Genomic DNA, 13,342 nt, shown 5'->3' with positions numbered 1-13,342 from the left:
ACAATAGAAAAAAAAATGCGCATAATGTCACATTTAAGGGTCAATGATTCTACTCTGGTATCTGCTTTACATTTTAATATATCAAAAAAATAAGATTCTCTGTCAGACATTAAATTGGTCATACATTACAAAAGTTCTCGCCTGTTTGACTGAAATGATGTTTGGAAAAGGGCTAAAATGAAACAAACAAAAATTCTAGTTAGTCTGGGTTACCCCGGTTTTTCTTAAGAAGGTGGTTTTTCTGGCATTTTAAAAATGAAATGTCAGAGTTGAAATTTGGGAAAATTTTGAAAAAGTTTTTTCTTTATATAAAGCAACAATTTTGCTTTGGCTTAACTTTCACATACACTTGTATCTGCTTTATAAAATGCTGACACTTTCTTTTATTGTTTTTCATGTTTTCCTCATTTTTTTGTTCGTTGTTTTTTACTGACGGACATTGATCATAATGTAATAATAAATATTCACCTTTTAGAACTAAAACCTTAAGAAAAATTATATATTTTTAAAGTTATGTATGACTGTACTGTTCCAAAGATTTTTTTCTTTAACCTTTTCTTTCTTGATCCTAAAATGACTAATAAAAATACTGTGAAAATGCTATAATGTTTTTTAATCCTTTAATCCAGTGAATATTGTAATCACTTTAATATATATGAGATGTGTTGATTGAAATTCTTTCAGGACCTAGCCGTTGTTTTTTTTAACAAGAAAGTTTTATTGCCACTGTGTAAGACATGTCGAGGGATGGATTTAGGGTGTCTGTTGCTAAGTTGTAAAGGTCGTTGAGTTCAAACCACTTTCCTGTAAACGCTGTGGGTTCGAATCCCGTCAAAGGACTTTGGATTCTTTCATGTGAGGAAGCTATCCAGCTAATTTACAGAATTGGTAGTTCTACGCAGGTGCCTGAAAGCACGGAGGAGCACCTGGGGACTTCCTCTACCAGTTAAGCTATAAAGTCACCATGTGACCTTAACTGTCTTGGAAAAATGTAAATCACAATCGAGAAAAAGATTTTTGTGAAATAAAAATGATGTACATGTAGCATTTTTCGCTTTTAATGGACCTTTAAGAGATTTAAATAGTTAAATATAAATGGTTCTCTATGTGAAATGAAGGCCTTTAAGATGTAGCATTTTTGATTGGATTTTGATTTGGCGTGCGTCATTAAACATTACTGTAAATTCTGCCAGTTTTCAATACCTGCTTTTGCCAGAAATAATACACGTATGATGCTTTTACCAATATAATTTAAAATTAGAAAACCATAAAAATAGATTGAACTCGTGTTAAAAACCATACAAATGAATAACTTTAGCCTAGGGTTTTAAAATTTAGAAAGAACTTTGCTGTATAATGTTAGAAGTGATTTGGAAGAGACAAATTATTTGTTGCAGTGTGTTACAAGGAAGCTTGCACATGTGTTTGAGACAGAGGCACTAGCGTCTTCTGATTCTTCATGCGAGAAAGCTATCAAACTACCACTGTGAGTTCATATTCTGACAGGGAGTTTGGATTCTTTCATGTGAGGAAGCTATCCATCTAGCTTACAGAACGTCGGTGGTTCTACTCGGGTGCCCGCTTGTGTCTGAAATAATATACAGAGGGGCACCTGAGGTCTTCCTTCACCTGTAAAGCTGGACAGTCGCCATATGACCTATACTGTTTTGGTGCGACGTTAAATCCAATAATAAATTATAAAAAATCTGAAACAGCGCATGTCTATACAGAAAGTCTTATTAGGTATCATTGACAGCATCATCTGGAAAGTTGCCATATGTGTGACTTTAGAAAGACATAAATACATTTGTACAATAAACGAAAAAAATGACACTTTTAATGTACGGATATCTTTTAACTTCCATAGAATATAAAAACAATATCTTTATTTTTCATCCTGAATGAGAAATATTAAGGAAGAAAAGAGGGAAGTTTAGAGACAATCGCAGACGACATCCTGTGATTTATTAAATCTGTATGGGTTTCTAGCAACCTTTGTTTTTGTTTAAAATGTGATTATGATTATAAAGTACTGAATGTATAACATCAACACAATGTCAGCGACATTATATTTTAAAATGAATGACTAACGCAAAATATGACTGAATAACACCTAGTACATTTGTATTGTTACCAAACATTTACTTTTTCTCCACGGATTATATGGATAGTGCCTTGGTCTATGCTAAATCGCCGAAGATTTACATTACACTTAACAACACATTTACTCATCAATGCAGTTTTTAAGGTTTTCATAAAATTTAAAAACAAATCTGAAGGCTTGCTGCTTTAATACACACTGCCGGTGATAAATATATATTTCTTTTTGTGTGTGAAATAATCCAGCCTTTACATAGAATAGAGGTACTGAAGATACGACCACAGACACTTGGGGTTTGGAGCTCAAAACGCCTTTAAAATCCAAATAAAATGCATATTTGTCAATCCCAGCACATGTACTGATCATATATATCAAAAAATCTTAATATATGCCGTTTTGAAAAAAAATCACATTTCAACAACTATAGTATTATTATAGATGTTGAAATATGAATTTTTTTCAAAACGGCTTATATTAAGTTTTTTTTTATATATATGATCAGTACATGTGCTGGGATTGACAAATATGCATTTTATTTGGATTTTAAAGGCGTTTTGAGCTCCAAACCCCAAATGTCTGTGGATACGACCAGCTCAATTTTAGGCCTAACTGGCTTTTTTTATGAAAATTCACATATGATTATTATTAATATATATTTTTGTTAAATTTCCCAATTTTTATCTGCTGCCATGTTATATTTTCCCAATGTAAAAAGGATGGACTGTAACTGAAGTTAGTATGTCAAGGCGAGGTGTCTAAGCATTGTCTGTAATTCAAGCAAATCTGTCACGTGACATGTTTTATAACTGCATATCGCGTGATAACATATCACATGATCTCCTCGTAGTCAGGTGACGGTATGTTGTCAGTAAGGATAGGATGTATGTACGTATCTGTATCAATTTCGCTTGCCCTACAGCTTGTACTATATAAATTAACTAGTGGAGCATCGTGAGTTGAAGATCCGGATGGCTTCATATACACGTGGTCTGTAAATGTAAAAATATATAAATAATTAAGTAACGCCCCTCCCCCTACAAAATTACCATTATTCAAGACATAGATGGAGACTCTGTTTACTTTAATTGATCCAATATAAAAAACTTTAATTAGTTTGTAGCATCGCTGAATCAAAGCGGTGTGAATATTTTTCACATTTACTGTATTGGAACGATCTACTTTGTTACCTTCTTTCGACTCGTTTGATAATTGTAAATAATGATCAAAGGCGGACGCTACAGTATTCACTTAAACATATACTAGTAAAAGATTCTGTTTCACCTTTGCTTAATTTTAAAATACAATGACAGTAATATTTTCAGCAGCATTTAAAGGTCACCTATTATTTGCCCTTGAATTTGATTTTTTTGCTTAATTCAAGGGCAGATAATTCACAATCAAGGTGAGAAGGGGTTTCATGTAGATGACCAAGGATAGAATGAAAAACATGAACCAAAATAATAAGTATGTTTGTTACACTTATGTCCATGCAGTCTGTCCTGAAAACAAAAATCACCTCTCCCTCCCCCAAAATGGGGATTTTTTCAGGGGCATACACATGTAGTTGATACACCCGAGATGGGTGATCTCCAATTCTACTGCTCAAAATATATATCGGTTATCATTTTTAGCTCGACTATTCGATAAGAATAAGTAGAGCTATTGTAGTACCCCGAGCGTCGGCGTCCGCGTCGGCGTAACCACTTATGTTAAAGTTTTTGTAATAGTTTAAATATTTTCAAAGTCCATTGACATATGGCTTTGAAACTTTGCACACTTGTTCACCATTATTACCCCAATCTGTAAACAGGAGGAGGTAACTGTATCAAGCATTTTGACAGAATTATGCCCCTTTTTCGACTTAGAATTTACGTTAAAGTTTTTGTAATAGTTCAAATATTTTCAAAGTCCATTGACATATGGCTTTGAAACTTTGCATACTTGTTCACCATCATTACCCCAACCTGTAAACAGGAGGAGGTAACTGTATCAAGCATTTTGACAGAATTATGCCCCTTTTTCGACTTAGAATTTACGTTAAAGTTTTTGTAATACATTTGTAGTTCAAATATTTTCAAAGTCCATTGACATATGGCTTTGAAACTTTGCACACTTGTTCACCATCATTACTCCAACCTGTAAACAGGAGGAGGTAACTGTATCAAGCATTTTGACATAATTATGCCCCTTTTTTCGACTTAGAATTTATGTTAAAGTTTTTGTAATACCTCAAATATTTTCAAAGTCCATTGACATATGGCTTTGAAACTTTGCACACTTGTTCACCATCATTACCCCAACCTGTAAACAGGAGGAGGTAACTGTATCAAGCATTTTGACAGAATTATTCCCCTTTTTGGGCATAGAATTTGCGTTAAAGTTTTTGTAATACCTCAAATATTTTCAAAGTCCATTGACATATGGCTTTGAAACTTTGCACACTTGTTCACCATCATTACCCCAATCTGTAAACAGGAGTAGGTAACTGTATCAAGCATTTTTTTTTACAATCAAGCACTAAGAATAGTCGAGCGTTGCTGTCCTACCGACAGCTCTTGTCTAAGATTTGGCAAGGTTTAAATAAAATTACGTATTACTGGTACTGTAGTATGCAGTTTTCATTGTATTAAAACTGTAGCGTTCGCCTTCAAATAAAAATTATAATAATTACCCAAATCACCCATGCCATCAAAGTTAACGCTCGAGTGTAAGTCTATATTTTGGCGTCTCCCATTTCGACTAAAATGTTAAACAAAATGATATAATGACTTCAATATCATAAATAATAATAATATATTTATATCACACAATCACATTCTAATGAAATGAAAGTTTTACCAATATGTAATTTTTTACCAAATATATTTATATGATACACTCGATTCTTTTTCTACGAATTACCCGGGGCATTGCTCTGACCCCAGAAGGGCTCGAACCCATGAACCCTGTGTTGGGAGGTCATCCTTACCACTATGCTCTTCCAAAATAAAAACTAACAGTGTAAATGTTTCAATGCAGCTTAATAATGTCTTAATGACAACACAGCCTTCAAACGACACAATGGTTTGTTAATTTGTGATACCAGACAAAAATATTACCTATGATAAAGTAACGATAACTTAGAGTCTGAACAATGTAAACAAATAATCTGTAACACTTCCTCCCTGGCTCCTTCCCACAGTTACTCACTGAGCCGACCGGCTGAAGGCTACACAAAGCCTACCCACACACAACTCGCGTGCGCGCACTAACTTACTCACTACCTCACCCAATCCATTCTGTCTTGACAAAAATATTCTTCCTTTATTAAAATATGAAATAATTATTATATATAATAGAAAAATAATAACACTACATACCGCTTTTTGACGACACAGATAATGGCTATACTCGAACAAATCATGGACACAACTACACATATCAGCATAATCGAGATGCCGACAGGCTGTAAGAATAAATCATCCCTTCCACTTTCACCTGAATATAGAAAAGTACCAAAAGTACAACTGGAATGACCGTGACCTTTTTGTAATCATCCACAAACTTGTTATCCTACAATACCTTTTCGTTAATGAAAATGAAAAGTTTCAACTTGTTTATGCATGCTATAAGCTATTCGAGAAAATCTTACCTTTTATGACAACACAGTATCCTGTGTCTCTATCACATGTCCCGTTGATGCAGTCTTTACTGCATGGAATTTGACAATTTCCATCATAAAACCCGACTTTGCAGCCGTGAACACAGTTCCCTGTTGATTTATTACACACTTTATCAACGCAGTTTTCGTTACATTTCTGTTCACAGAATAGACCATAAAATGCGTCACCAACGCAACTGGTGCAAATTCCTGTTTGACGATCGCAATGGAAACAGTTTCTGAAGCATTGTTTTTCACACTGTTCTCCCCAAGTTCCATTTAAACAGCCTAGAAGGCAATAACCTTCATTTGCATCACATTTTCCATCGATACACGACTTTTTACATTGTTCACACTGTGATTTATGCATAGTGTAGTTAAATTGGAGAAAATAACCGTCACCACACGACAAACAGTCATCGTACTCCCCGTCTTTATCTATCGTGCATTCCGTACAGAACGCAGCACGTGCATTGCACGTGGTCAGACACGCGGATCCGTAATACCCAGGTTTACATCCTGTTTTACATTGAAACTCTGACGTACATTTATTTTGGTCACAATTTTTATTGCATTTGCAACAAGAAGAGTTAGACATATAGTATGTAGAATCAAGGCATGACGTGCATTGTGTAGGGTTTTGGCAAGCCTTTACAGTACATGTACAGTTTCGGTCAACATTTTCAAAGTCAGCCTTACATTCAGAGCAGATACCAGGCTTTATACAAAAACAATTCTCTGGACAGTCACATTTATTGCCATAGTAACCATGAAGGCAACCATGTATACATGTTCCGTTATTACTGTGGCATCCACTGTGTTTGCAATTTGCAGGACATAGTTTCGAGCAAAAACTTCCCCAATAACCGACCTGACATCCGTGTTCACACGTTCCACTGTATACGTTACAGGATGATTTTAAGCAATTAGTGGAACAGCTTTGGTTGCAGTGATAATAAGTACCACTATTATACCCTCCATACCATCCCGTTTTGCAAGATAAACAACTGCCACCGGCATTCTTACTTGAACTATTACATGTTCTACAATTCTCATTACATTTCAAGTTACAAACAGGCCCATAGAAACCGTCGTCACACTGTTTACAATGTCCTGTTTCTTTGTTACAGGTAGTGTTGAGTTTACAGTAACTACACCGATCACTACAGGAAGGTCCAAAGTAACCATTGTCACAAGTTGTACACCATGTACTATTCGTACATGACAGGCAATGTTTAGGACAATTCTTGTCACATCTGTCTCCATAGAATTTGGGAACACATTCATAACAAGTTCCATCAAATTTGCATTTTTCTGATGAACAGCGTCTCGAACATGGCTCTGAGCAAAGTTTACCAGAATATCCTGACTTACAGTTGAAGCAAAAACCATCCAGTGTACAGACAGAGCCCATACAGTTTTCCGGACAATGCAGGTCACAATGATTGCCATAGAATCCGGGTATACACGAAATACAAGTTCCATTTAAATGACATTCTCTGTTTAAGCAACTGTTTGAACACTTGTTCGTACAGATATTACCCCAAAATCCATCAACACAAGCCTGACATTTTGTTACCTCGCTACAAATAGTACAGTTCGACGGACACGGCAGGTTGCAGTGTTGCCCATGAAATCCCGGTATGCAACCTTTTAAACAGGTGCCATCATTCACATCACATACATGATCTTGACAATTTGCCGGACATGGTTTACTGCAGTAATTATCGTACCTTCCTGCTATGCACCGGTCGCAATACGGACCTTCGAAGTTTGCTTTACAACTCTTCGAACAGACACCTGTTTCATATTCACAAACATCGGATGAGCACCCATATGAACATCTTGCGTTGCAACTCACGCCATAATAGCCATCTTTACAACTGAGACATTTCGTATCGGACAGACATGATTTGCAAGTACTAGGACATACGCTTAAACAATCATCACCCCATCTTCCGTCTTCACATTCTTTACAAGGCCATTTAAAAGAAGGTTTACATTCGTTACATGACCCTGAGTCATCGTTACATATACCATTTAAACAACCCCTACGGCAGTCATTTCTGCAATATGCCCCAAACTTATTCGGAACGCAAGCGTCGCATTTGGGTCCAAAATAATCATTTTTGCAATCACAGTTTCCTGTCCACGAGTCACATTCATTATTTGTACACCCGGATGAACACATCTGTGTGCAGGTTATTCCATAGTACCCCGATTTGCATTTTGTGCATTCATTAAAAATTGAACAGGATTCACAATTCATCGGACAAGGTAAACACGATGAAACAGACTTAAAAAATCCGCTTGGACATTTTTGGCACGAGTCGCCATTAAAATGAAAACCATCATTGCATCCAACACAAGTGCTTTCCGACAGGCATTCCTTACATTCTGGCTTACATTTTACACATGAATTATTTTGTTTAGAATATCCCGTATCGCATCGCAAACATTCTTCCTCAGACGAACAAATTTGACATCCTGGTGAGCATTGGCGACAAAGGATCTGGTTGCCAGTAGATGTATGCAAGTAGTAGCCTCTGTCACATTCATCGCAACGTTTGTTAGAATAGCAAGACAGACAATTTTCTGAACATCTCTGGCAACTGTTGTCTAGGCGATAGTAATTCTCTTCACAATCAGAACACATATTAAAGATACTGCATTTACAACCTGGCGGACAGAGCATTGATGCTGAAATTATAAAGCACTATATGCGATTATAATTATAATTGTCCATATTGCATACAACAAACGCGTTTAGATTTATAGTATATATACAGAGGGGATTTTGTTATTGATACTGGATTATACAAAGAAATAATGCGTACAATTCAAACCTAATTTATTTATATGAAATAAAAAGTGTATAATTATCAAAAGGTATGTCAAAGAACTTCTTTTATATAACTGAATTTTGTATGATATACAAAAGTTTATAATAAATATTTAATTTTAATGTATCTTTTAGAAGAGACAGGTCAAAAGCTCCATTCATTTATGACGTGAGTTTCAATGCCTGGTGGAATATAGGGAAAAGTTTTAATTTTTAGGATACGGAAATGGAAACTAAATTTTAAAAGAGCCTTATCAGATTGCACTGATGAACATCTGGCTGTGGCTTATCATTTTGGGTTCCAAGAGGGTAAGGGTTAAAAAGAAACTTTTTGAGTATTTTTGTGATTTTATTTACTTACCTCCGCTGGATGCAAAGAAAAGCCAAACAATAAGGAGTTTGCAAAACATCTGAAAAAACAAAACAACAACAAACAAATTAAACAAATTCCAAAGACAATAATAGTTACTGTACATTGGTGATGGTTTCATAAGTAACAGTGACCAGTTAATTTATCTCTTATCCTATGTTATTGCTGTGACATATATTAATTGATATAGGATTTAATTGATACAGACATGTCAGGTGGTAAACTGTGCATATGTATTTTTCGTCTAGTCCTTTTGATACAAGCGTTTGAGTACAATATGCTATAACAATGCACCTATTCCAGATTAGATTTCGGTTTGACCGAGGTCGCTCATTACTGTCATCTTAAACTGGCCATGGATAGTTCTGCAGGGGGAGATCATATAGTGATTTCGGGTGTGGTTTAAGTGTGGCAAAGAAATTGCTGGTGCAAAAAGGGCGGATTTTGTGATATTTTTTTCCATTTGGACGGATACTTTTGACAAGAAAGCAAAGCTTCTTTGTAGACTTAAATTAAGCCTAAATTAAGTTATTCAAAAATATTTTGTTTCGAAAGCTACAAATAATGTTTAAGTAACCGGTAATGGAGAATTTATACAGGCCACAGCATGAGCATATTCAAATAGAAATGTTTACTTATTCTCAAAATTATCCTTCCAAATGAAAAAAATTATCACGAAGTTTGCCATCCCTTTACACTGATTTGGGGTTAAAAGCCAAATAACGTCTATGAATAATAATAATCTTTTTATCAACGTCGCCAGTTATGGGGGTTGCTACAATGACGACAGATGTAAAATCTATCGATTATTATAGGTAGGGTATCTTGAGAAAATGTTAAAAATGATAGTTTAACGTCTTAATTCAGCACAAAAGAAGCCGAAGAATAGAATAATAAGAGTAATCTTGACTGTTTGTCAGAATTTTAGCCATTTTCTGAGCGTTTCTGTCATCATCAGCAGCTCGAAAAACATTTGTGCCAACGACCGGCACAGTTTGGGCGCATATAATTGTTTTCAAATGAAGACTCACGGCGTGAACACTTGGGTCTCCTGATCCGTAGGGAAATATGTATATGTGACTGACATGCATTTCGTTCATTTATTTCAAACTATATATATTTTGAACAAAAAAAAACAACCATTTTACGGAGATTTTCCGTCACTTAACCCACTGAAAATATATTAAAATCAGGAGAAAACGACTTCAAAATTACACTATAGAATCCCCAGTGATTGGACAATAGGTTATAGACTATGTTACAACAAACAGACCGTAGTTTTTTTTTAAATAATTTACAAGTACACGCAAGCTATCTTTTGTTAAACCGATAGTTATTTTCGATCATTTACCGTTATGCTGAAGAATACATTCTTCACATGAATCTAATACATAAATCTAAATTCATGTAAAAAAAAAAGAAACGATATGCGCTTCCTTAAAAGCCTATTAAGCCATAGAATACTTGTTTATTTTTCATTGGCATTTATTTTAAGGGTGGGTCTTTTAAAGTTTTCAAAACGTTACTCATTTTCCATATGTATAGCTGACCCTTCTTTTGTGTCTTTTGCATTTTGACAATTACATTTCTTCGTTGGATTTTACGTACGTAGCACCAACACGAGTCATCGTAAAAAATTAAGCAAAAAAAAAACAAAACAACAACAATAAAAAAACAAAACAAAACAAAACAAACAAACAAAAAAAACAAAAAAAATAAAAACACAAAAAAAAATCAAAAAAAATCCTGTACTCTACTTATGTAATTGGCAGAATGCAGATGATTAAATATTTTGTATGGAATTTAATTAAATTACTATTTTGTTTATATTTTGTTTATATTTTATTACCTTTATCACAAATTATTTCACATTTAGCGTTATTTTATACTTCAGGCGATGAGCATCTTTCATGTCCTTAATCCATTACATTGTATCATAACATTATAAAAAGCATGTTTGTCTTTTCTACAACAATAAATTAACATAAATTTTTGACGCTTATTGTCCTTCATCACTTTTTTATTTCCATTATTCTTATCAAGCAAATCGCCAACTGACGAGTAAGACGATAAAAAACATCTTACAAAACAGGAACAGTCTTAGTTTCCCTGTTTTCTTAACAATATAGTTCATATAATTATTGTAAATTGTCTCAAGGCATCAAAAATGAATAATTGCGAGGAAGAAAAAATGGTAAACAATGTAAAATTTGCCAGTGCAAATGTTCAAAGACCAATAAAACATGAATTATTTAAAGAAGAAGTTTATAGATGCAGAGAGTCATCGAAATATGATGATGTGGACTATCCTTTATTATATTAAATGTTTCTGAAGAATATTTTCCAAAATGATGATGAATGTACATGATAATGCCGTTTTACGGAGGCTTTGATGACAACGTTTTTGAAAAGTAATCGTTGCAAACTCCTATATCAGGAATACCAGCTTATGAAACCGCCACGAGGGCCGCCTGACGACCATGTGTCTTGGACCTGAGTCATATGATTCTAAACTGGTGATGTGTCATTGTATGTGTCAGTGGTATAGATAGGGAATTCAGTAAACTGACCTTGAATTTCAAGGTCAAATAAAGGTCAAAGCTACTGTCATTAAAATATTCTAAAATGTTTTGTCCCAAGGATTTTTGGTCAAGTATGAAGACTACAAATGTAATTCGTTCATTGCTTACGGGTTAAAGCCAATTAAAGCAAAAACAACAAGTGCAAGTTACAATATTTGAGGTCAAGGTAAAAATTCTTAGAAAACTTTTCCTAATTGAAACTGTGTTTAACTATGAAGACAATACATTCAAAAACAACAAAGTTATAGCATATCACAGCAGAAATCAATAATTTGAACTTTAAGGTAAAGGCCATTTATGAGTTTCAGCCACTGCGAGTCAAGGTCAAGTTCAGTCTGGTCTACTTGAAGATCTTCCTATCCAAAGGGTTGTTGTGTCAAAATATGAGAACAATCCATTAGGAATCATAAAAGTTATGACCAATGTTAACGTTTGCAATGGGCATCAGGAAGGACATCATGACTGTAGCAATGTCCCAACATTTTTTCTTTGAAAAAATGGAGCTAATAAAATGAAGAAATATTAAAGATATAACTTGAATTTATTTTTCCATGTTAGACATGATGCATATTTAAGTTACAGAATCAACATTATTAAAGTTTTAACATTCAAACAAATATGAAGCAATGACTCAATAATATATGTACATTAAAAAAAATCTAAACAACTTTACTGTATTTACACAAACGTTCGGTTGCTTTTCATTCAGTTGAAACTGAAAAGAAGCTTTCTTTATAAACACAAGTATATCACAGCCACACAGGCAAAACAAATGTTGAAAAGACACTAAATTATTCTTGTCAATGAATTATTGTTAAAAAATGAAAACAAGTTTTCAAAGGCAACCTATCTTAGTTTAAACTTGCAATCAGATATGGTGAAGAAAATAAAACTGTTGGATTTTGTTGTTGTTAAGTCACACAACACAGGCAAGGACATTATGGCAATGTCCAGTTCCTCAGAATTCACTGTATGTATTGTTTATGAAACAGAAGTAGTATTTAAGTAAGATCATACAACTTGTGATGTAATGGAAACAAAAATGAATATAAATATATATGTGCTGTGATTTGAATTAACTCAACTGCATAATCTTGTTTTAACATTTACAATACTTGTCAGGTCTTGTGCAGAATATTTTCATACCAACATTACAGAATGAAATGAATAACTGACAAAATGACCATCCAAACACTCCCCACACAACTGTTATTGAGATAATTTTACAATAATTGTCTAGAGAATCAATCTGTTGTAGGTTAAGAAGCTGAGGCTATAAGCTTCAACTTCTTTACCCTCACCCTTGAGAAAATATACTTTTTCATACAACTTAGAAGATTTTAAAAAATTAAACAATAACATGGCAACAGATTTTGTGTCTCTAACAGAGGAGAAAAACAAATAATATTTACAACATTAAAAAAAAACATTAAAAAATTTTAACACAAAATTGTTAAATGTATTTTGCAAGAGCTAAAAGAAAGAAAAAAAATCATTATCTATAACATAAACAAGAGGGCCATGATGGCCCTGAGGTCGCTCACCTGTATATAGCCACCCCCCTGGCCAATTTTTACCCAAGGGCTTTTATTTGAACAGACTTGGTAGACACCCATAAGAAGATGTTTCATGCTAAACATCTAAGTTCTAGCTCATTGGGTTTTTTAAAAGAAGATTTTTTAAGTTTTTACTATACACATATAGTTAAAAACAATGACACCCCTGGGGCAGGGCCAGTTTTGACCCCAGGGCTTTTATTTGAACAAACTTTGTAGATATGTACTTAAAGATGTTTCATGTATAATAT

At 34.1% G+C, this 13,342-nt stretch overlaps 1 protein-coding gene across 2 annotated transcripts; it reads right to left on the bottom strand.

The window, feature by feature from the left end:
- Nucleotides 1-2,682: 2,682 nt before the first annotated feature.
- Nucleotides 2,683-11,088, bottom strand: LOC132724764 (multiple epidermal growth factor-like domains protein 10). Of its 2 annotated transcripts, XM_060709728.1 has the most exons (6): nt 10,803-11,085; nt 8,945-8,993; nt 5,733-8,441; nt 5,461-5,578; nt 4,773-4,840; nt 2,683-3,090 (listed from the first exon to the last, which is right to left on the bottom strand). In XM_060709728.1, exons 2-6 carry the CDS (start codon nt 8,991-8,993, stop codon nt 2,930-2,932), a joined length of 3,105 nt encoding a protein of 1,034 aa, XP_060565711.1. In that variant the 5' UTR covers nt 10,803-11,085; the 3' UTR covers nt 2,683-2,929. The 2 variants fall into 2 exon arrangements, with proteins under 2 accessions (XP_060565711.1, XP_060565719.1); XM_060709736.1 differs by lacking the exon at nt 5,461-5,578 and having other exon boundaries at nt 2,952-3,090; nt 10,803-11,088.
- Between the last annotated feature and the right edge of the window lie 2,254 nt (nt 11,089-13,342).

Source organism: Ruditapes philippinarum, unplaced genomic scaffold (genome assembly GCF_026571515.1).
Source record: "Ruditapes philippinarum isolate M1 unplaced genomic scaffold, ASM2657151v2 ctg502_1_1_1_1, whole genome shotgun sequence".
Lineage (NCBI taxonomy): Eukaryota > Metazoa > Mollusca > Bivalvia > Venerida > Veneridae > Ruditapes > Ruditapes philippinarum.
The sequence above is the reverse complement of the archived record's forward strand: the minus strand, read 5'-3'. Positions and strand labels throughout refer to the sequence as shown.